Raw genomic sequence first — 25,251 nt, forward strand, 5'->3', positions numbered from 1 at the left:
CCTGGTTTTCGGAAGAGGTGTCCGTAACTTGGAGCTGAGCTTTACTGAGTGCGCTGTGGCAGGTGCCGTGCTCAGGTCGTTCATGTGGATGGTTTCATGTCCTTGTGCTGGCCCTGCCTTAGAGATGAGACTCGGACAAGCGACCTTAGCATCCACAGCCTACGCCGTGAACACTGGCTCCACCCTGCATCCCAGCTCCTCCCCTTGGTGCTGCATAGTTGGAATATTTGTCCCCAGCCAAATCCGGTGTTGGGTGTTGAACTGTAATCCCCAGTGCTGGAGGTGGGGCCTGGTGAGAGGTGTTTGGATCATAGAAACGGGTCTCTCATGGCTTGGTGCTATTTTCTTGATAGTGAATTCTTGTAAGATCTGGTCATTTAAAAGTGTGGCACCTCCCCCCACCCACCTCTTGCTCCTGCTTTCGCCATGTGACATGCCTGATCCCCCTTCACCTTTGGCCATGGTCGTAAGCTTCCTGAGGCAGCTGAGTGGTTAGTCAGTCAGGCAGTTCTCAGAGGAAATCTGAGCTCTTTTGGGGGTGTCTAATAGAATTATTTCTTACTGGGGTTCCCTGAGTGGGGTTACGTGCGGTCTCAGGTTGATGGAGTCACTCTGAGGTGTGGCTGGGATTGGGTCATTTGTAGAAATGGACTTTCTGGGACTCCAGAGTGACACTCTCCACTTACAAAAGAAGCCTCACTTAAGGAGTCTGACCGACAGCTCTTGGATGACTGGGTAGGGCACATCCTATTCTACTCAAACTCTGTGGGGGCCAGTGGGCAGGGGTGCTCCTCTATAGCGCTGGTAAAAGTGGCCAGCCATGCAGGTGGCTCATGCCTGTAATCCCAGCACTTTGGGAGGCTGAGGTGAGCAGATCTCTGGAGCCCAGGAGTTCAGGACAAGCCTGGACAACATAGTGAGACCTCATTGCTACGAAAAAAAAAAAAAAATTTAGCTGGGCTTGGTGACATGTGCTTGTGGTCCCAGCTACTTGAGAGGCTAAGGCAAAAGGATCACCTGAGCCTGGGAGGTCAAAGCTGCAGTGAGCCGTGATCATACCACTGCACTCCAGTCTGGGTGAAAAGAAAAAGTGGCTTCCCTGCTTTGCCCTATGCAGGAGCCTGTGAAGGAAGAAGCTCCTTGAGGGGTAGAGGCACCAGCTCTCCTTTTGTTATCCAGGAGGAGAGGCTGCCTTAGGTGGGCCTCGGATGGAGAACATTTCTCAGTGAGTGGATTGCAGAGGCCAGAAGTCAGCTCTGTGACCAAGATTCCCCAGAACATGGCAGAGAGAGAAAGTCTTGGTCCTACTCTGCCTCCCAGATCACTCAGCCTGTAGAGGCTGTCTGGAATTATGCTGCTAACATTATTGCTGTTGTATCATATTGTGATAGTTAATTTTTATGGGTCAATTTTTTTTTTTTTTTTTGGAGACAGGGTCTCACTCTGTCACCCATGCTGGAGTGCAGTGGCATAATCATAGCTCACTGTAACCTTGAACTCCTAGGCTCAAGCAATCCTCCTACCTCAGCACCCTGAGTAGCTGGGATTACAGGCACATGCCACCATGCCTGACTAATTTATTTTTTAAGAGATGGGGGTCTTGCTATATTTCCCATGCCAATCTCAAACTCCTGGCCTCAAGCGGTCCCCCCACTTCAGCCTCCCAAAATGTTGGGATTATAGGTGTGAGCCACCACACCTGGCCTTATGTGTCAATCTGACTGGGTCAAAAGGTGCTTACACATTGGGTTAGACACTATTCTGGGTGTGTCTGTGAGGGTGTTTCTGTTTGAGATTAATATTTGCATAGTTAGACTGAGTAAAGCAGGCAATCCTCCCTAGTGTGGGTGGACCTCATCCAATTAACTGAAGACCTGAATAGAACAAAAGGCTAAGAGGGAACTCCTCCTGCCTGACTGTCCTGAAATAGAACATTGGACTCAAACTGAAATGTTGGCTCCATCAGGGTCTTGAGTCTGCCAGCTTTCAGACTGGAACCTACGTCAGCTCTTCTGGTTCTCAGGCCTTCAGACTCAGACTCGACCTACACCATCAGCTCTCCTGGGTCTCCAGCCCGCCAACTGCAGATCTTGGGACTTCTCAGCCCCTATGATCACATGATCCAATTCCTTATATTTTTATATCATATATATCTTATGTATATGGCATAAATACATATACATGCTCACACATATATCTTCTATTGATTATGTTTCTCTTACACATTTTGTCTTTTTTTCTATTCATAAAACCAAAACACACTTGTAAAAATTCAAATATTACATAATTACATAATATAGAGAATTAGCATTGCCTATAATCCTATCACAGTAATAGTTGGTATAGGTTTCTGCATTTGCTTAGCTGCAAAGACCATCAGTCCTTTCCTAACAATCAATAAACTACAAAATCCTAACTTTTCTTGAGCTCACCAGAAAGGCAACCAGTAAAAAAATAGCAAAATACCCAGAGCAAAACCTGACAGAAATAAAGGGAGAAATAACAATTTAACAATAATAGTTGGAGACTTCAATAATGACTTAGAACAACTAGGCAGAAGATTAACAGGGAAACAGAGGACTAGAACAAAACTGTACATGATCCAGATGTAACAGACATCAATAGAACCCTCTGCCTAACAACAACAAAGGGTACCTTCTTCTCAAGCACACGTGGAACTTTGTCTAGGGCAGGTCATCTGGCTAGACTATAAACAAACCTCTATACATTTAAAGGACAGGAATAATGCGAAGCATGTTTTCCAAGTACAATGGAATGAAATTAAAAGTCAATTGCAGGGAAGATTTGAGGGAACCCATAAATAAGTAGACATCAACAATTAAACAACACATTCCTGGATAAGCAATGAGTCAAAGAAAAAAATCAGAAGGGAAATAAAAAAATACTTGACATGAATGAAAAAAATCAAGCATACCAAACCTTCTGGGATGCAGCTAAAGCAGTGATTAGAGGGAAACTTATAACTGTAAATGCCTACATTAATGAAGAAGAAAGGTTTCAAATGAGTAACCTAATCTTTCACCTTGAAACACTGGGAAAAAAAGCCAAAATAAACCCAGAGCAAGAAAAAGGAAGGAAATAAAGATTAAGGCAGAAATTTATAAAATAGAGATGGGAAAACCATAGAGAAAAATCAATGACCCAAAAGCCAGTTTTTCATAGAAACATCGACGAAACTGACAAACCTTTAGTCAGTTTGATGAAGAAAGAAGAGAGAAGACTCAACTTAGTTGAATTATAAATTAAAGAGGGAATATTATTATCCACCTTTCAGAAAGAAAAAGGATTAGAGAGAAATAGTATGAACAATTGTATTGCAACAAATTAGATAACTTACATGAAATGCACAAATTCCTAGAAAGACACAGACTTAAAAATCTGCCTCAAGAAAAAATAAACAATCTGAATAGACCCCTAGTAAGTGAAGAGATTAAAGCAGTAATCAAAATCTACCTGCAAAGAAAAGCCTAGGTCCAGATGGCCTCTGGGCTGCATTCTACCAAACACTCAAAGAAGATACCAGTTTTTTACAAACTCTTCCAAAAAATGGAGGACAAGGGAACAGTTTTCCTGTTATTCTATGAGACCAGTATTACCTTGATGTCAAAACCAAAGACATCGCAAGAGAAGAAAACTAGGGACCAATATCTGTTATGAATATGGCCACAAAAATCCCCAACAAAATACTAGCAAATGAATACAGCAACATATAAAAAGAATTATACGTCTTGACCAAATGTGATTTATCCCAAGGATGCAAGGTTGGTTTAACATCTGAAAATCTATTAATATAATATATAATAATTACATAATATATAAAGGCATATAATACAGTTTCAGTAGAATAAAAAAAAATCATGTACTTATCTTAATAGAGGCAGAAGAAGCATTCAACAAAATCCAAAACCCTTTCATTATTTAAAAAAAGAAAAACACTGAATGAGCTAGTAATAGAAAAAATCTTTCTCAATCTGTAAAGGGCATCTATGACAAACCTAGAGCTAACATCATAGTTAATGGTGAAAGACTGGATGTTTTCTCCTTAAGATCAGGAATAAGACATGTAATATGCTTTTGCTTTTGGAACTTTTTTTTTTGACATACGGTCTTACTGTGTTGCTCAGGCTGGAGTGAGTGCAGTGGTGCAATCATGGCTCACTGAAGCCTTGAACTTCCAGGCTTAGGTGATCGTCCCACCTCAGCCTCTGAGTAGATGGAACCACAAGCACACACCACTACGCCTGGCTAATTTTTTGTTTTTGTTTTTGGTAGAGATGGGATTTCGCCATGTTGCCCAGGCTGGTCTGAAACTCCTGGACTCAAGCAGTCTATCCCCTTGGCTTCTCAAAGTGCTGGGATTACAGGCATGAGCCACCGCACCCAGCTTGCTTTTGGAACTTCTATTTAAAATTGTACTGGAGCCTGTAGTTGGTGCAATTAGGAAAAACAAAGAGGCATCTAGTTTGTAAAGGAAGAAATAAAACTCTCTACTGTCAGATGACATAATATTTTATATAGAAAAGCTTAAGCAACCCACTATAAATTATTATTACAAAATAAACTAGTAAAAAGTTTATCACAATCCCAGATATAGGCTCAACATACAAAAAAAATCAGTTGTATTTTTTATACACTTGCAATGATAAACCCAAAAATGGAATTAAGATAATTCTATCCACAATAAAATACCTAGGAATAAATTTAGCAATGAAAGTGCAAAAAACATTCTGAAAACTATAAAACATGGTTGGAAAAAAAATAAAAAAGACCTAAACAAATGAAAAAACATTCCATATTCATGGATTGGAAAACTTAATATAGTTAAGATGGCAATACTCCTCAAATTTATCTACAGATTCAATGTAATCCTTATCAGAATATCAGATGACTTCCTTGTACAAATTGACAAGCTGATTCTAAAATTCATAAAAAATTATAAGGGATCCAGACTGACTAAAACAATGCTAAAAACAAGAATAAAATAGGAGCGCTCACACTTCCTGATTTCAATAAAGACAGTGTGGTATCGGCAGAAGGATAGATATATAGCTCAGCAGAGTTGAATTGAAATTACAGAAATAAACTCAGACATCTATGGTCAGCTGATTTTCAACAAAGGTGCCAAGAGCATTCAGTGGGAAAAGAAGAATCTTAACAAGTGGTGCTGGGACAACTGGATAATCACATAGAAAAGTGTAAATTTGAACCCTTACCTCACATCATAACAAAAATTAACTCAAAATGATCAAAGAAGCCTGGAAAACAAAGCAAGACTCCATCTCTACAAAAAAATTAAAATTAGCCAGGTGTGGTGACGTACCAGTTACTCAGGAAACTGCGGCAGGAGGATCACTTGAGCCCAGCATTTTGAGGCTGCTGTGAGCCATGATAGCACCACTGCACTCAGCTTGGGCCACAGAGCGAGACCCTCTCTAAAACAACAACAACAAAAATGGACCAAAGACCTAAAAATAAGAGTATAACTACATAACTTTTTAAAGAAAATATAGGGATACATTTTTGTGACATATGCAAACATCATGTCTTACTCCTGATCTTAAGAGGAAAGCATCCAGTCTTTCAGATTTGCCAAATGATTCATAGATAGGACACCAAAGCATGAGCAACAGAAGGGAACAAAAATAGAAAAAGATAGATTAAGCCTTCATCAAAATCTAAAACTTTTGTGGGTCTCCCACACGATGGGAGAAAATATTTGCAAATCATTTATCAGGTTTCTGCTTCTCTGGATTATGCCAAGAATTAAAGAACACAAGTTTTAAATTTTCTTTTGGCAAACAATCAAGCATCTTCAAAGGAATTTTCCCACATCCCTGTCTTGATAGTCATGATTACGGCTGTACTGGTCAAGTGCTGCTGTCACCTGCTCTCCCAAGGCACATACTTCTCTTGTCACTTAATTACAGGTGATGTCATAATTAACTATGACATCACTGCATGCCATGGATTACTAACATACTAACATATTTCCCACTGGTAGATATTTTGGAGTCCAAAAGCACAGCATAATACATCTCCAAATCTCATCTTGGTGGGGTTATCTTCTGGGACCACTCCTGGTATCAATTCCATATAGTCAGGGTCCGAACAGGAGACAGAAACAACACAGTAGTTTTAACAGGGAATGTGTAAAAAAAATTAAGTATAACAGGAGTTTACCAACTAAAGGAAAAAGAGAATACTGAAGACTAAAGTATCTCTCCAGTGCCCTCCAGCGATAAGGCTTCATATAATTCCAGATGGCAAGAGAGAACAGTCACAGTATTACAAACAGGATGATGTAGGGAGGACTTAGAACTAAGAGACAATGGACGGATGATGGTGCATTGAGCATTGCTTTTTATCCAATCTGACAATCTCTGCCATTCAACTAAATGTTTATCATTTATATTTAATGCAGTTCTCAATATGGTTAAATTTAAACCAACTGTCTTGCTATTTATTTTGTTTGTCCCATCTGACTTTTGTTCTCTTCTTGCCTTCTTTTGGATTGAGATTTTTCTCCCAAATGATTTCATTTTTATCACCATTGTTGGCTATTTGTTTATGTATATATATAAAATAGCAAGTATTGATAAGGATGTGGAGAAACTGGGACCCTCATACATTGTTGGTGGAAATGTAAAATGTCATGGATATACATACATATTTTTAGAGCTGGGTCTCACTCTGTCACCCAGGCAGTGGCACAATCATAGTTGACTGCCATCTTGAACTCCTTGCCTGAAGAGATCCTCTTGCCTTAGCTTCCCAACGTGTTGGAGTTACAAATGTGAGCCACCATGCTCAGCCTGATTATTCAGTCTATATTTTTAGTGTTTTTTTTTTTTCTAGGATTTACCATATATTGTTTAACATATCACAGACTAACTGCAAACATTATTATACCACCTTACATATTATGTATGTATTGCTGAATCAAATGATTACGTTTTAACTTTTTTAAGGAATTGCCAAACTGTTTTCCAAAATGGCTGTAACATTTTACATTTCCACCAACAATGTATGAGTGTTCTAGTTTCTCCACATCCTCACCAATACTTGGTGTTATCTATCTTTTTTTATTCTAGCCATCCTAGTGAGTATGGAGTGCTACTCCATTTATTCCTGACTTGCATCTGATGACTAATGAGGCTGAGCATCTTCTCATGTACTTACTTATGGTCAGTTGCATATTTTCTTTGGAGATGTATCCGTTCAGATCCTTTGACTTTTTAAATTGGGCTATTTGTGTTTGTACTGTTGAATTGTCAGAGCTCTTTATATATTCGAAATACAAGTCCCTTATCAGATATATGATTGTCATATATATTCTCTCATTATGTAGGGTGTCTCTTCACTTTCTTGATGGTGTCCCTTGAAGCACAAAAATTTTAAATTTGGATGAAGTCCAATTTATTTTTGTTTTCAAAAGCACTTTAGGCTTCCACACACTACTTCAAAAATAAAATAAAATAAAAGTTCCTTTGTGGAGAGATTTGGATATCTTTCTCTTATGGACAGCCTTCAGAACCAAAACAGGCTCTAAGAACTCCAGCCTGAAGTGTGGTCAGATACCCACATTCCCCTTCCAAGAGAAAGCTGCCAGTCCAGGTGCCCTCCAAGAGCAACAGAGGAGGAAGGCGGGTCTGGCCTCAGTCTTCTCAGCTTCAGTTTCCCTCACCAGGCCCTCCTAGGTCTGAGCAGGAGAATCTCAGACTGTTCCTCCCCACAATTGTGCAAGTGCTTACTGGACCGCAGGCCCCAGAGAGCTGTGGGGTCCCCCGTGCCCCTTTCTAACACTAGCCTAATAATTGTATTGATGATCCCAGGGCAGCCTGTAGGCTCTATTAACTCAACATGGAATAATGTTGAAAAAATAGAAAGACAAATACCACATGATCTCACTCATTTGCGGACTTTAAAAAGCTGCTGTCCTAGAAGTAGAGAGTATGATAGTGGTTACCATGTGCTGGGGAAGGGATGGGGAATGGGGGAGATTGGCCAACAGGTACAAAAGTATAGTGAGATAGGAGGAATTAGTTCTGGTGTTTGCTTGTGCAGTAGCGTGATCATAGCTAAGGACATTGTATTGTATGTTTCAAAATAACCAGAATAGAGGATTTTCAGCGTTCTCACTAAAAAGAAATGATAAATATTTGAGGTGATGAATAAGCTAATCACCCCGATTTGATCATTACACAAGGTATGCATGTATCAAACATTATACTGTCTCCCATATATATGTATCATTAATATGTGTCAATTAAAAATAAAAAATGTTTTAAACCCAGTGGCCTGAGATCTGAGTCAAAGCCTGGTTCTCCTGACTCCAGATCTTCCCACTATACCAAACAGCAAGATGATTAAGAAAAAAGATTGGCCAGGTGCAGAGGCTCACACCTGTAATCCCAGCACTTTGGGAGGCCCAGGCAAAGGGTCACTTAATTCCAGGAGTTCAGGACTAGGTGGGGCAACACAGTAAAACCCTGCCTCTACAAAAAACACAAAAATTAGCCCGACATAGTGGCATGTGCTTGTAGTCCCAGCTATTCTGGAGGCTGAGGAGGGAGGATTGCTTGAGCTCAGGAGGTGGAGGCTGCCATGAGCCATGATCAAGATTGTGCCACCTGTGCACCCCAGCCTGGGCAACAGAATGAGACTCTGTCTCATAACAAAGAAAAGAAAAGAAAAATGATTGACTTGTAAAAACAAGAATGCTTCAAACCCTTCAATAAGGAATTGAAAAGTATGTTAACCAACAAAGGAATACAGAGGAATACAGCTATTGGACAAATGGGAAAGGTCTCTGTTAACAGGGAAAGATGATGATGAGTCAAAGCAGGACATGGAACAACTTGTCAAGCATAATCCATTAACGTACACATGTGTACACACACAGTACACATACGTGCACACACACACATGCACATTTTTATAAGCAAAAGACTATGGCAGGATATGGCCAAGCTCTGAACAGTGCTGGTCTGGGGGGATGTTGGGCTACTGGGAATCTCACACCCTGCTTACTGTCTTTCTGTTTCCTTTTCATATTGTGCAGGCATTATTTTTATAACCAAGGGCGAAAATCCTAATCTTACCACTTGGCAGGTTCATGAGGTCCAGGTAGCCTTGTACTAGGGAGGTCAGGGCTTACCTGGGACTTGGGAGAAAAAAAAAAAAGTCCTTTTCTGTCCCCTGCACTGGTTGCCTGCCAGCAGAAAGTTGCAGTTCTCAGTTTCGGCCACCAGGGGGAAGCAGGGAACTAGCTGATTGCTGCAAGAGGCTTGAACGCTGGAGAATTCTGAGCGGGCAAGTTTGTTGGGGTGGGGCAGGGAGACCCGTCTCCACCATTGTGCGGGGCTGTGGTCAGGTTCCCAGGGAGAGGATGACCAATTACATGCTGGGCAAGGGTCCTTTGCCTCAGCACAATAGGGAAACTGAGGCAGAAGGCCAGTTGGAACTGGACTAACAGGGTGTGGGTGCCTGGGGAGGGGAGGTGAATGGCCCACAGGACAGAGAGAGCCAACAGACCCAAGTCCCTCCCTGACTTCTCTTTGCCATCCTGTCAAGGTGAAGATTCCAGAAGGCATGGCTCAAGGGCTGTCAAGTGGAGGCAGAGACAGAGGGATCTCCTGGCCCATTTAGAGAAGTGGCCATCCCCCTCCGTGACCAGCGCAGTAGCTAACAATTCCTGAGCACACCCCGTGTGCCAGGGGCTCAGCCACTGTATCTCAGTTCATCTCATCAGGGACCCTCGGGTAGGTAGAAAGGCATTAGTGTATCCATTTTACAAGGGAGGAAACTGAGGCTCAGAGAGGCAAGGTGGCCAGTGCATGAGGTGGCTTGAGTGACAGTAGTTGATAAGTAGTGAAGATGTCACCTAGATGCCAGTCCCTCTGACCCCAGAGGCCTTGCCCAGGATGAGAGCGGGGAGGGAGATGGAGGTCTAAGCAGGTGCCATGGTCCTCGACTTACAAGGCAGGACTTGGACCCCAGGTTGCCCCACTGATCTGCAGGAGCCTAGTATGGAGGGCTGCGGGGCCCCTGTAGTGACCAGGGAGAGGGTGGGGTTGCTGAGAAGGTGGTAGAGGGGAATCTCAGCTCCCAGCTTTGAGTGCTTCTGAGATGGGGCAGGGGGAGGGTAACTGGACTTAGTACCGGGCTCCAGGAGGCTGTAGGGCCAGGCATGGAAGGGAAGGAGAAGCAAGTGTCCAGGGAGAGAGGGCACAGGGGCCTGGCCTGGCTCGATCACACTGGATGCAGTGGGGATAGGATCAGAGCTGCCCCCCACCCCCTGGAGCTCCTGAGAACTTAGCAAGGAAAGAAGTGGAGGGAGGGTTGGGGGCTCCCTTGGGTTCTGGCTTCTACGTAGGCCTCCAACAACCATGGGGCTGGCCCTAGATGGTTCATGCATCTGGGCTACTACGGGGAGGTTGGCAGGCCAGGTTGGGCAGTGGGGAGAAGCCCAGGACGGAGAGAGGGGGCTGAGGGCAGGCCAGTGGCTGCCTGGCTGTCTGGGAGGAGTATAGCAGCAAGAAGCAGCAGGACACAGGGGTTAGGCCTGGGTCTAAAAGACCCCTGGGATTAGAGGGTAGGGGAGAGGTGGGGGACTCTGCTACTTACTACCTCTGTGATCTTCGACAAGTCACTCAACCTCTCCGGACCTTGGCTTCCCCATCTGTAAAATGGGACTCCTTGTAGTACCCACCTCCCAGAGCTGTTTCAAGGACCAAAACCGGTGTGTGTGAATCACTAGCACCGTGGATGCCACACCAGCTGCTGGCTGGATGCTGACGGCGACTCATGCGCTTGTTTACTCCGCATTTAACCTGACCGTGTGCCAGGCCACACTGGGCACAGGAGACTGGCGATGAAGCAAGCGTGAGTAGCCCCTCTAGAGGAGGTAGCCAGGATGGCAGAGGGCGCTGCACGGGGTGAGGACGTGGGGGGACCCGGTTCCTGCTCTGCCTTGGGGCCTCTCCTCGGCCTGGCTCACCTTTGGGCTCATCTCCTGCCGGGAGCAAAAACAGACACGAAAGCAGAGAGAGAAGTACAGCCCATCCCAGGTCCCTCTCCAGCCCCTATTCCAGGTTGTTTGAGAGCAAAGCCCAGGCACTGCCTCATTTCACCCATAACTTCTCCAGAATGTAAGAGACAGAACATTTTTTACATGATACCGATGCCATTATGACATTGAACAAAATGTGAATTCAACTGCGTCAACTGTGAGAATGGACTTTTGCTGACTGAGCTGGGCCAAGGGCGGGGTGTGATGTTGCCTGCCTACCTGGGGTCCTCAGCCTGTGGGAAGGACTCAGGACCTATGGGGAAGGAGACGGGCAGATTCACACTGTGTTCATTGCCTTGCTGGGCAGGAGGGGCCCCACCCTGCTGCATCGCCCTTCCAGCTAGAGAAGGGCTCCAGGACCGCTGCCCCTAAGGGACTCCCAACGGGCTGCGGCCGTGTGTGTTTGTGGGCTGTGCATGTGTGAATATGTGCAGGCTTGAGTTTGCAAATGGGTGTGTATATGAGGATGTGAACAGTGTGTGAGATGTGTGTGTCAAATGTGTGTGCGTGTGATGTGTTTGTGAGTGCACGTGTGAGATGTGTGTGTGCGCGCATGTGAGATGAGTTTGTGTGAGTGCGTGTGAGATGTGTGTGTGCGTGTGAGATGTGTGCATTTGTGTGTGTGCGTGTGATTGTGTGAGATGTGTGAGTGCACATGTGAGGTGTGTGAGTGTGCATGTGAGATGTGTGTGTCCATGTGAGATGTGTTTGTGCATATGTGCGTGTGACTTGTGTGTGTGCATGAGATATGTTTGAGTGTGCATGTGAGATGTGTGTGTGCCCATGTGAGATGTGTTTGTGTGTGGTGTGTGTGAGTGCACGTGTGAGACGTGTGTTTGTGTGCCTGTGCGTGTGAGATGTGTGTGTGTGAGTGCACATGTGAGATGTGTTTGCGTGAGTGCGTGTGAGATGTGTGTGTGTGAGATGTGTGTGCATGTGAGGTGTGTGAGTACACGTGTGAGATGTGTTTGTGTGCGTGAGTGCGTGTGAGATGTGCGTGCATGTGTGATATGTGTGTTTGAGTGTGCGTGTGAGGTGTGTGTGTCTCAGTGTGTGTGAGATGTGTGTCAGTGTGCATGCGAGGTGTGTGTGCACGTGTGAGGTGTGTGTGCACGTGAGGTGTGTGTGAGTTTGTGAGTGTGTGTGTGCGTGTGAGGTGTGTGTGAGTGCTTGTGTGGGCAGGGGGAGCAAGTGGTCCTGAAATCTCGGTTGGGATCCAGCCTCAGGACAGATGGCGGGGGAAGTGTGGAGAGGGCAGCCCATTCCCTGCTCCAGCCAGCGCTCTAGGGGAAGAGCCAAGACACCTGTCTCTGGAGAGATGGCAAGCCCTCCTCGGCCCTAATTCCCTTCACCTGGGGTGTTCCCTGCCCCTTCTCCCCACTTCCAAGCACCTGGCAGGAGCCAGGCTCAGGCTCACAGGAGGCAGCCACTGGAAGGGTGGTGTTCTGATGCCTCGCGCTGGGTTTACCAGCCTGTGGGGAGGAGGACCAGGGTGTCAGAGGGCAGGTGGGGGGCTGACTCCCCAGTGCATCGTGGGTCCCAGGCCTCGCTCAGAGCTCCAGGCCGGGCCCCAGGACACACTGACGGACAGCTATTTGCTGACGGACTGGACAGGCTGGTGGGAATCTGCTCAGCAGCCCTGGTCAGGATCAGAAACAGCGCAGACAGTGGAGGCTGGAGGGTGTGGCAGAGGACCCTGCTTGGCAATCTGGGGCAGCAGGGCTTCCCAGGCCTCAGTTTCTCCACCTGCCATACTGGCATGTTGTTTCCTGCCCTGGCTCCTGCCAGGACTATTGGGAGGAGACATGAGGCCAGAAAACTGGAGGGACTCCAGCCTACGGCCGGGGTCCAGCGCAGAAGCCGACTGGCAGCCTGGGCCTGGAGGCTTCAGCACCACAGTGGGGGCTGGTAGGAGAGAGGCGGCCAGCCTAGAGCTGTGTCCCCTGCCACACTCAGTGAGTCCTGATTGCCCCCTGCTTACAGATAAGGATGTGAGGCTCTGTGTCACATGTTCCAAGAAGCAGAGCTTTGTCAGGGTCTTGCCAGGGGGACCCTGGGCTCCTGGCGGGCTCCAGTGCTCAGGTGGTTGGGCTCCTGCCGTCTCTCCACAGGCCTGATCTCCCCTCTCTGTGTCTGGGGCAGATGCCAAGGGGGCGCCTCACAACCTTGCAGCCATCACCCCTTGGCACTGACCTGCCCCACCTCCCTTCCTCTTGCCTGGTCTCACCCTCCGAGACCACCCAGCTCCTGGACCCTCTCCTTGTCTGACCTTTGCAACTCTGTCCCAGCTCTGCCTCTGACACACTGCACTGGGTGGTGAGAACTTCAAGTGCAATCAAATCCTGGTTCTGCCACCTGCCTGCTGGGTGAGGATGCCAGGTGAGACCTTCCCCTGAGGGGCCTCAGCTTCGGCCCAGAGCCAGGCCAGCCTCCCTTGATCCCTTGCTGGCCCTTTCTTTGGTGGACTCTTCTCTCTCCTGGATGCTCAGCAGCCAGCTGTCTCTGGACATGGGGACTGAGTCCAACCGGAAATTCTTCCTGTCCAGGGGAATTACTGGTTTCCACGGCTCCAGGAGATGTCGAAATGCAGGCTGTGTTTGCCTTGGGTTTGTTTTCTTTCCACAGAAAACAAAACAAACACACAGGCGCATGCACACTGCCACACATTCAAAGACAAGGGCATGTCATCAAACAGCCCGAAGTCCCAGCGCGGCACGCATGGGTGCCCAGTCAATGCTTACTGGGTGCTCAGAAGCACCTGGGGCCCTGGGTTCAAGGCCTGGCTCCCTGCGGACTCTCCGGTGTCATCACTGGTAGGATGCTTCTGCCTGAGCTGCAGACAACGGGAGCCGGGGACCCACACTCCCTGGGCGCCTCCCGGTACGAGCAGTGTGCTTTGTCTTGTGTTCAGTAGCTTGTCTTATCCACAGGATACCCCTGGGAGAGTTGGGGCTCCGAGACAAGGAAAGCCACCCAGTGTCATGCAGCTGGGTCTCAGGGCTGGCCTGGCCACAGTGCTGAAGGGGACAGGAGGGCCCGGAGTCAGACACCGGCTCTGAGACCTCAGATCTGCCCAGGGAGAGCCACAGCCCCACCCAGGCTACTGGAGGACTCGGTGAGCTGGCAGAGGGCCCGCTACGGAGCAGGGGTCCTTTGTTCTCCTCTCACCCTGGCAGAGGTGGGTCCCCTCTCCACCCCCCTGCTGGGCCCACCTTTATTCAGGCCGACTCTGGCTCTGCCTGCCATTCCACACACTGAGGGCAGGCACCCCGTGGGGAATTCTCTAGATGCCGTTTAGCAGGAAACGGCTTGGTTCTGGGATTTGTGTGGCACCCCAAATAAGACAAGATGTCTGGCTTGGTGGTCTCTGCTCCTGCCTGTCCCTTGCCCTCACATCCATGGTCCCTGACCCCAAGGCTTGGCATTTTGTTTTCTCTGCTCCAGCTCAGAGGCCGCAGTCAGGAGGCGTGGGCTAGCCCACAATCTCGTGCTTTGACTTCTACACTATTCAAAAATCCAGTTAACTTGTTGCCAAAACTTAAAACGTGGACAATTTCACGTAACAACTGGGATTCCAGTTTTTCCCGTGCTGCCCCTCCCTCCCTCCCCTGGCAACCTTATTCACAGATAGCAACAGTTGGCTGGAGCTGAGGACAGAGGGCCCCTCGATGGGACTCCCTGCCCCCACCTCCTCCCCATCACCGTGGGTCCCACAGGAACACTAGCGACCATCTGAAAGCCCAGTGCTGCTCAACTTTGGATGCACAACAGACTGAGCTGGGGGCTTCACAAGCTCAAGGACACCCAGGACCACTTCCTCGGCCTCCCTGGGGTGGGGCCAAGGCACGACATTCTTAAAGCCCTGCAGGTGACTCAGGTGGGCAGCGAGACTGAGAACAAGAGCCAGTGCTGGGCTTTGCAGGCGGTGGCTGCCGACGGTCTTGCTTCGCTGTGGCTCCTCATGGCCCTCAGCAGGATCCTCCCGTCCCCCTGGTGACAGCCCAGCCCAGGCTTCGGTCAGAAGAGGGTCCCCCGTGCCGTCTCCCCTGGACCTCTCTGTTTGCTCACTGTATGATGCTGCCTGTCTGGGGCCCAAATCCTGATCTTGGCTGCGTGTGCCAAGCGGGAGCAGCCGAGGGCTGCCGTCTCTGAGGAAAATTCACTCCTATATATGGTCACCCGGGAGTCCCCCCACTGAGTGAACGCGTGACCTCATCTGCTGACAATCTCTCCCAGTCTGGGGCCAACTTGGGGAGGGCCATCGCCCTGGAGAGTGTCCAGTTGGGGGCAGAGAGGCTGGGAGAAGGCAAATCCGTGGCATAGAGGCAGGGCAATGACGAGATGACCCAGACCCAGGAGGGCCAAGGGCAGCCCCAGGTCTCTCCTACGCCTGCCCCATCTCCTGCCCCTGAGAGTCCAGCCTCCCCACACGCTTGTGCGAACAAGGAAACCCGTGAGCCTCTTTTGCTTTTAAAAGTCCTTTTAATACAGCATGAAGGGGCTATGTTTCTATAGGCAAGCCGTATACAGATTCTCCAGGAATAAGGCACACAACGGAATGCCATCCCAAGGGCTGCACATCGGAGACGTTGGAGCCTTCTCCACGCGCCCTCCGAGCTGGGCCCACGGGTTCTGTTTGTCTTTTTAGCTGGACTCACACGTATGGACAGACACAGACACAGACAGGGTCACCGCACGGGGGTGGAGGAGGTCGGACAGCGAGGCTGGCAACAGAGAAGGATGAGCCTGCTGCCACAGTCCCCAGGGGGCTGCTCGGCCACCTCAATGAAGGCTGGAACACCCCCATTTCAGGGTTAGTCGTTGGACTGGGCTACAATGTAGTGAGGTTGGATTAAATATTCATTTAGGGCAGATTCAAGTCTATTAGATGCTGGAGGGCTGGCATAAGGGCTCCGGTTGACATTTCCAAGTTCAAGGAGCATGGGCCGGAGGAGGCGTGGCTCATGGGCAAAGCTCCCAAGTGGCAGGGCCAGGCTTTGCCCCACTTCTTCTTCCCTCCTGGGGCGCCACTGATCGAGAGCCCTCCCACCAAGCCAAGGGCCTGCTGGACCACAGAGGGGCTGGTTAGTCAAATAAGCCCCTTCTTCCCCTCGCCCACTCCCTGCCCCCCTACAAAATTAATAAAACCATAATAACAAGATAATAATAAGAAGGTGCAAGAGAATGGATTACAATGCTGTTTGTTATCCTCTGCGGAAGAGGCACAAAGGGGCCACTATTCCCTTTTCCACTATGTATCTAATTATAGCTTCCCTTTAAAAAGGCAATACTTTCCAAAATACACATATGTATAAATACAGGACAAGAACATATTAATAAGTCTAAACACTTGAATAATATGCTGGCTACTTAATACTGATATTTTCATCCAGGGAAAACAACACGGAATAACAACAATATGGCTTAAAGAATTGCAAAGGGTTTTTTTTTTTTCCTCATCAGAATTATGTACCAACTTCATATAATATTCTACGTAGACAATATTTCCTTCTGAATGTAGTTCAGTTGCGTATTTTTACAGACCAAAGCATAGTAAAAAACAAACAAAAACCCAGTAACGGGAAACAGAAAAGTTCTCATCATAAATATTTTCTTGCAGCTCAAGCAGAAGGTTTGCAAAATACTTCCAGAAATCTTTGATATTCTCCTGCCCTCCTGAAAGTTCTGAAGTTTTGAAAATGCCTCTCTTTTTGTTTGTTTTAATCTCAAAAATCAAACAATTATATTTTTCTTTTCTTTTTTCTTTTTCTTTTTTTTTTTTAAAAAAAGGCCCTCAAATATATACAGACAAAAAATCACTGTGAAGATTTTTTCGGGAAAAGCTACCAAATTCAGTGTTGTGAGAAAAACTGGTAACCATGCAGAAATTTTAACATCTATGAATTTTTTTTTCAAAATACACACATAGTATTTTTTTAAAAAAGGAATTCTGTGTCAAGTATAACTCAAAATAAATACAAATTCACAAGTAGAACTATTGAATACTTCATATGGGGTAAACACCATTATCTTCCAACTAGATCGCTGGATCTACCAACTGCAAGCGATTGTCCCTTTTGAACATACTGAAACCACACTCGTTCCTGTCCCCTGGGCTCCTGGCCCTCTGAGCACTTAATTCTCACAGCACCCAGCCTGCACGGCAGTGGCTTTGCTGACCACGGAGAGTTCCCCAGTTTAGCCAGAACCGAGTCAAGGGAAGTGTGGAAGTGGGGCCTCAACGCGGGAACCCCAGCCCCCAAGGTGGCTGGTTCTGCACAGATGGCAGGGCAGTGGCTACCTGCTGAACAGCTCACTGGCAAGGTCACCTAGGGTGATAGTCCATCTCCCCTTGGCCCGTGCAGGGAAGCCCTGGCCTCCAGTGGTCTGGAGCCTGGGTTCTTTTTAGGGTTTGGGTTCCGCCACCTTTGCAGCACAGCTGGCAGCCCCAGGCAAGGTCCCCCTGTGGGGTGGGTCCCTGGAAGAGTTGGCACAGGCACACCGCCCACCACTGCCAACATTCTCTTTAGCAGTGTGGTAGGATGACCATCAGTGGCAGCTTCTCTCTGGGGACAGAAGCCTGGGCTGGAACCAAGCCCAGCTCACCTCAACACCTTGGAGAAGGTGGCAAACAGCGTGCTCGGGAAGTCCTCAGTGGCAGTCCCCAGTGGTGGCAAGGGTGTTCACAGCCTGCTGCCTGGCCTGAAGCAAATACACCTTTGTAAGTGCTCAGAGGGTATGGCCCCTCGAATCCACCCAGCAGCTCCCTGGCTGCAAATACACTCACTCCATCTTTTCAACTCACACCCTGGACTCCTGGCTAACACTTCACGGTAACTCCTCAGTTGTACAAAGCATTTTCATTTGAAAACAAAAGGCAACTGGACACCAGGTGGGCATCCTTGAGCCATGGTAAACACTGAATTTCAGGCCCATTTCGTGGTCTGACTTTTTTTTTTCCCACAGAGGCATAATGTAGGGGCAAAATCAAGAGACCCAGTTCTGACGGCCGGGAGAAAGGCAGGGGCCGTGACCCTGGAATCGGGATTTCTCATCGGGCAGAGAGGAGCGCACGATCCCGCCGCCAGCTGGGACAGTGGGCTCCCTGACCAGGGACGTGCCACGAGGCCTCTCTGCTCCCTTGGGAGGTAGGAAATTATTGTCCCCATTTTAGAAAGAGGGGTTCTGTGGCTTATGTCAGGGTTCCCCATGGTAGGGGGCTAGGAGGCCGAGGTGAGGAGAAGGGGGCTCCTCCATGTTTGCAGGGGTAGGGGATGAAAAGCAGGGCTGAGGCTGCCGGGGCCAGCAGGGGAGGACTCAGCATCCCTTGGCCTGACTTCCTAAGACACTAAGTGAAGGGTCTTGGTGCAGGGTACCTGGCACCTGGGCAGTTTCTCCCACCATTCTGGGTGAAACTCCCCAAATAAGTCTCTCTGCTCCAGGACACGGCACCAGCCAGCCTGAATCCCAGAACAAGAGAGCTGAGATGGGCCCAATGGTCTTAGTGTTAGGCTCTCACTTAACTAATGGGGAAACTGAGGCCCGGAGATGCGAAGTCCTTGCCCAAGGTGACACGGCATGTCGCAGCAGGGCAAGGACTTGAGCCAAGTTCTCCAGAATGCCAGGCCTGTGTCCTTTCTGCTAGAGTGGCTTCCACACTGGGTCCAACTGCCTTGATGTGGACCCCTGGCATGGGTGGGAGGCAGAGGGTAAGGGAAGGGAGTGGGGCTGACAAAACCTAAGGCAGTCTGGTGGAGGTCATGGGGGGCTGCCCCACATTCCCCAGGAGACATCTGTCCAGCGTTCTGTGCCTCCCCTGCACCTAACCCCTCCTAGCAGGGTCCATAGAGTGTGGCGGGGGAACACCGAGGTGCAATGCCAGTGATGTCAGAGGGGGTCAGGATTTGGGGCTTAAGGTGGGCAAGGGACAGAGAGCCCCACTCCCCAGCAGATGCTAGAACACATGTCCCCTTGCCACGATTGCTGACTCAGGAAAGAAACAGGGATTTCTGAGAGTGGCTTTCCATACAGGGCAGACCGGGGGTTCTGGGTGGGAGCAGGTGGCCTGGCTGGTCTGGGGGAGGTTTGGGATTCACAGTAAATTTAGTGCACTTGTGGCCAATACAAGGCTGCTCACCCCAAAGGGGCTCTCAGAGGAGAGCCTGTGGGGACCCTCAGAGCTCTGTGGGCTCCTGGACATGGGTTGTTGCTTGCCTTTGTCCGCTCCACAGAGACCCCAGGCCCACCTGCAAAGAGCCCCAGACTCCCTGCTTTCCCTGGCCCATGGGGGCAGCCATGTCAGTAACACTGTTTGTCAGCACACACAAGATAAGGACACTAAGAGCCACCGGCCCAGCCCCGCAGGCCTGCGAGGGCACCCCATGCACAGGGCGACACGCAGCCCCTCAGGGCAGCACAGGGAAGCAGCGTCTCCTCAGGCTGGCAGGGGGTGGCTCTGGGTGTGGGTGGGCAGCCAGTCACTGCACGCGACGGCAGTAGTAGCCCAGGACCTTGCACTTCTCGCAGAGGTGCTGCGGGTGCTCCTTGCTCTGGTCAGACACGTCCAGGCCGTCGGGCTTCTCCAGGGGTCTCTGCAGAGAAAAGGAGGAAGGGGCCCGGGGGAGTGAGGGGCGAGAAAGAAACACAGAGAGACACACAGGGAGAGAGAGACACGGAGACAGACAGGTGAGATGGTACAGAGGGAGGGGCCCAAACAGAGGCAGAGATGCACATATGCACAGAGACAGAGACTGACAGACACAGAGAGGGAGAGACACACGCCCGATAGGGGGCGGGGAGGGGGCGCCTGTGGTCCCAGGTCATTTTGGCCACGGTGCTGGAGCCCTCTTGCTGAGCCCACATGCAGGTGTCTGAATCCTGGGGCTCACAGGTGTGGCCCTGGGCTGGGCCAGGGCTGTGGAGGGGTCTTGGACCCGCCATCCCGGGTATCTGCTCTGCCCTGAGTTCTCCCTGAGAAGCCAGGACCTGAGGCTCATGAAAGTCCAGGTTGGAGGCAGGACATGGGTGCAGCCTGTGCAGATGAGGAAACCTAGGCCCACAGCAGTGGAGGCCCGGACCGACATTTGACCCGGACTGACATCTGACCCAGCATCTGGCGCCTCTTCGCTTGCCACTGGCCACTCCCACCTCTGCTCGTGTGGCCTTGGAACTCAAGGGAAGCTTAACCCAGACACAGTCATGTGCTTTGGGCTTGTGGCGAGTGAGCAGCCAGCTCTGTGACGTCAGCAGCCGGGGTGTCGGCTGAGCCCCACACCTCAGAGCCGGTCCAGTGCCCTATTGGTTGGGGCTGCATGAATGAAACCTGTTTTCTAACAGGGAACCTGAGGCCCAGAGAAGGGAGATGACTTGCCAGGCCTATCATGCCACCTGCTCACTGGGTGATCGCAGGGAGCCTCTGTTTCCACTTCTTTGAAGTGGGCCATTCCCAGAGCCTCATTTGCAGGGAACTGGGAGGTTGCAGAGAGACGCCTGAGAATGTGTGAACTGGACAGCGCAGGGCACAGACGAGCACATTTCTGTTAGACGGTAAGCTTCCCCGCTCCCTCTTTTCCTCCCTTCCTGACTCCCCAAAACTGGCAAAGACTTGACTCCCTGGAGAATTTATGGAGGCCATGAGGAGCTCCTGAGCGGACGCTTTCTTGGCCAGCTCATGGAGATGCTTCCTTCTCTCCAGCCGGAACCCCTGCTGGCCAAAGGGTCCCCTTCATGGACACGGGGGGCTCATAGGAAGCTGCTCAGGGCCACCTGAGGGCCACACGCCCAGGAGAGGGGGCAGGAGAACCCAGGCTGCAACCATGGCCCAGGATGGTCAGGGGAGGGCAGCAGAGGGTATGCTCTGTCCCCACCCCCCCGACTGTGAATGGCTCAAAAGTAGTATACTGGCTTCTCCACCCAATTCACAGTCCGGACCCCAAGAGGACACTCAGAGCGGTCTGGAATGGAAGAGTCGGAAGGTTCTAGAAGCAGATGGGGAGACTGTGGTGGGAGGGTTCTGATCCAGTAACCGCCCTCCTGCCTCTGGCCCCAGAGTCATAAAAACCATCCCTGTGCTCCCAGGCTTAAAGTCCAAAGCCAAGGCCTGGAGGGAAAAACAGGCATGTTAGCCGCATTGCAAGGGGGTTTCAGATGACCGGCTTCCTTGTCCAGCCTTCATCCTGGCCAGAAAAGAGAAGAGTTTGACTTCCTGTCAGACCTGGGCTCGAATGCCGGCTCTCCTACCTAAGAGCTGTATGACCTTGGGCAGGCCACCTGCCCCCTCTGGCCTCCATGCTCCCATCTGTAACAGGGATGCTGATAACAGCTTTCTCATGGGCTTGTTCTCAGCAGACAATTCAATGGAGATAATGAATACAAAGAGCTGGGCTGGCAGAAGCTGTCTGTGGTTTGTCTTATTGATGGGAGGGGGGCACCAGCTGGTGGAGGGCCATCAAAATTGAGCAAGGTCCCAAGGTGAAAGGACCTAGGAAGGGCACGCTCCCTGCTCTCCCCAACATCCCATGGAGACCTCCAACAGCATCCTCCATCTGGGACTTGGGTGCCTCCAGGGCTGGAGAACTGTCTGCTGGCAAAGCCCACTGCTCAGTTTACTGCCTGCACTGTAAGAAGGCTGCCTACCTTGAGCTAGAATCTGGGTCCTTGTCACCTCATCCTGGAGATCCCGGCCACACAGACTCTCTGCTCAGCTCCCAAAGGACGGTCTGATCAGTATAGTAGTGAACTGTCCCCTCCAGCACACCAAACCCAAGTTGGTTTGCAGCCCCCATGCCCTCGACTAGCCAAGGCCCGTCTCCTAGACCCAGTCTTCTAGGATGGGCCAGAAAGGCCAGACTCAGCAGGCCCCATGCAGCCCTCATTCCCCAAGGCTTACACATTATGTGGCAGAGCACTGCCACCTACGTCAGGCCACCTAATGTCCCCACCTCTCTGTGAGTGGCACAGGGAGGAAACAGGCTCAGATGTATGGGAAAGGGAGGTCCACAGATGAGGCCACAGAGGCTCCAAGATGTTAGGGACATCCCTGGGGCCTGCAGCGAGGAGGTGGTAGGTGTGTGGCCTTTCAGACACACGAGCTGTTTCCAAGCCCTGAGCTGCAGGGACTTGCTGCTGCCTACTGCCTGCAGCTGGCCCCACAGGCTGCACTGTCCGGGGGTTCAGGGCCAGCTTACGGCCAGTGCCCACTGCAGATTGCAGCACGCCCTCCCAGCCTGTCTGGGTCTCTGGCTTTCTGTCCCCAGGGCACCCTCCTGTGCTTGGTGGAGGGACAGGCACAGCGCTCTCCCCTGGGAATTCACTGGCACCTGCTCAGCTGCACCCATCCTGACTGGCATCTGCCTTCTGAGCCTTTATCCCTGGGGCTGACTGAGGGCAGAGCCTCTATGGAGCCTGAAGGGATCATCGCCAGCCTGTTTTGAAAACTGTTCTAGAAAACCCTTTGTCTGGTGTCTTCTGCAATGTCTCCATAGGACATGGTGTCACCAAAGTCAGATAGACAGAGCTTTGCATGCCAGCTCTGCCACCTATCAGCCAAGGGCTGTTGGGCAGGATCCTTCTCCTCCACAATCTCAACTTGCCCTTTTGAGACCTGGGTAGAAGGTTAATAACATTCACTGTCTTTTTCCTAGGGTGTGTGTGTGTGTGTGTGTGTGTGTGTCATAGAGAAGTAAATAATATGACTATCTTATTTTTATTATTTATTTAGAGACAGAGTCTCATTCTGTCGCCCAGGCTGGAGTACAGTGGCACTATATCAACTCATTGCAACCTCTGTCTCCCAGGTTCAAGTGATTCTCCTGCCTCAGCCTCCTGAGTAGCTGGGATTACAGGTGTACACCACCGCACCCAGCTAATTTTTGTATTTTTAGTAGAGACTGGGTTTCGCTGTGTTGGTCAGGCTGGTCTTGAACTCCTGACCTCAAGTGATCCACTCGCCTTGGCCTCCCAAAATGCTGGGATTACAGGCGTGAGCCACTGCGCCCAGCTGACTGTCTTATTTTAGAGGCAGGGTTGCTGTCACACAGGCTAGAGTGCAGTGAATCCACCCACCTCAGCCTTCCAAGTAGCTGGGACCACAGGCATGCATCACCACACCTCGCTAATTGTTTAAAAAAATTTTTTTTTTTTTTATAGAGACGAGGTCTCACTATATAGACCAGGCTGGTCTTGAACTCCTGGGCTCAAGGGATCCTCCCACCTCGGCCTCCCAAACTGGTGGGACTATAGGTGTGACCCACTGCACCCAGCTGAGATGACTGTCATAAAGTATTTTATAACCATAAAAAGCTCTGCAAGACTTAGTGATTGCTGTGTGACCTTAAACAAATCACTTAACCTCCCTGGGACTCAATTTTCTCCTCCATTAAATGGGGGCTAAGTCTGTAGGCTAACTCTATGTGATAGAGTTGCTGTGAAGAGTAAGTTAGCCGATGTCAAGGGATTAGAACAGTGCCTGGCACATAGCGAGCACTCAGAATGTTGGCCAGTATTGGTATCATGTGTTATATAGGGTTAGGGGCAGCATGGGGGCAGGGGAAACAGTGAAGTCCTGGGTGAAATGCTCTCAAAACATCCTTGCCAGTGCCCTCCTGGGCTCATCTGGGCTGCGCCCCCTCCTTGGCCATGACCCCATGGTGGGGGTTCCCTCTGTGTGCCCTGGCCCAACTGCTCAGCCCCGCTCAGCCTGCCACTGGGTGAGGAGCTTGGGGAAGCTGTCAAGACACTCCCCTCTGCGGAGAGAAAACACTCTGCAGCTGGGGCTGACCATGGTGGAGAGCCTCCCCGACTCCCTGCAGCAAGGCAAGGCCCAGTGGTGTTTTCTCCTTGAGGGACCAGAGCTGGCAGAGGGAGCCGCAGCTGGAGCCTGACAGGAAGCAGATGTGGCTGGGCAGGAGAGTGGGGAAGTGGAGGGTTCTCTGGAGCGCAGCGCAGGTCAGGGAGCTCAGACTCCTTGGGGCAGGAGAAATTAACCACCCACTCTCCACCACCATGGGGATCACCATGGGGAGCTCCACCTCTGGGCTCTTCAAAGGCTCCCAACGGCTGGGGGATGGAGAGGCACCACCCTCACACCCCCTCCCAGCTTGGAAGCACAGGAGAGAAGATGGAGTGCTGGGCAGTGGGAGACCTGGGTCCCCTTGACACAGCTGACTGGTCACCCTGCTCAAGTACTGTCTTCTCTCGGGGCCTCAGTGTCCCCAGTGCACACAGTAGGTGCTCAACAGTGGCCTAACGACTGGGAGAGGGGAAGGGTCCAGCCATGTGCTCTTGAGGGATCCTTTAGATTGGAGCCTTGGAGAGCCGATTCTGATGTGGAGATGGGGGATGGATGGTCAGGGAGGCTGTGCTGGGGCTGTGCTTGGTGGGATGGAGATGGTGAGGCAGGTGGGGCCGTTGCCAGCATGGGGTTGGTGACAGAAGCCAGGAATGGGCCTGGCACTGTGAAAGGGACATGGTAAGGAGCCCTACCCAGCCAGATGCTGGGGCAATATCGGGGCAGGGGCAAGGGGCTGGAGCCACCACAGAGACTCGGTTCCTGTGGGGTTGGGTGCATGGTCTGGGCCCTGCCTCTCTGCTTAGGTCACAGAGTGGGTGGTAAGGACCCAGCCCCTGGGACTGTCAGCGCAGACCCCAGCAGCCCCCATACATTTGAGGCCCTGCAGAAACTGGGCTGTCCTGACTCCTGCCCCCAGCCAGCCACCATTACCTGCCTCCTCCCCTCCTCCCTCCCAGGCCACTCATCTGCCCTTCCAGCCTCCAAGCTCTCCTCCAGCCCTCCGGTCTACTGACCTTCTACCCTATCAGAACTCTGCCTCCATCTCTCCCGCAGGGCAGCCCTCCCACAATGGCTCCTAGAGCCACCTTCCCCCAATGGCTCCTAGATCCCCTTCCCCTCCTGCCTCCTCTGTCTGCCTGTCCTTTGTGGTGACTCATCACACACGGAAGGCCCACCCTACCCCTGGCTCCGCTGTCCCCCACTACCTCATCGACAGTGATCTTTCCCTCCCGCCACCCCTCAGCCACACCCTAGACTTGGGCTTCTTCAGAAATCACCCGTTTCTGCCCCCTCCTCCTCTCCTTCCATTCCACTGGCTCCTGGACTCCACCCAGTCCACAGCCCCACCCAGCCGCCCTCTCCACCAGGC

General features: G+C 50.4%; 1 protein-coding gene across 1 annotated transcript in view; it reads right to left on the bottom strand.

Annotated features, from left to right (window-relative positions):
• Nucleotides 1-15,554: 15,554 nt before the first annotated feature.
• Nucleotides 15,555-25,251, bottom strand: part of ZCCHC24 (zinc finger CCHC-type containing 24) — a 63,748-nt gene continuing 54,051 nt past the window's right edge. Inside the window, exon 4 of the mRNA XM_012466276.3 lies at nt 15,555-19,683. Within this exon, the coding sequence (XP_012321699.1) occupies nt 19,570-19,683 (114 nt within the window). The 3' untranslated portion in view covers nt 15,555-19,569. The remainder of the gene's footprint in view (nt 19,684-25,251) is intronic.

Source organism: Aotus nancymaae, unplaced genomic scaffold (genome assembly GCF_030222135.1).
Source record: "Aotus nancymaae isolate 86718 unplaced genomic scaffold, 86718_ANA_hifiasm-v0.15.2.pri h1tg000010l, whole genome shotgun sequence".
Classification (NCBI taxonomy): Eukaryota; Metazoa; Chordata; class Mammalia; order Primates; family Aotidae; genus Aotus; species Aotus nancymaae.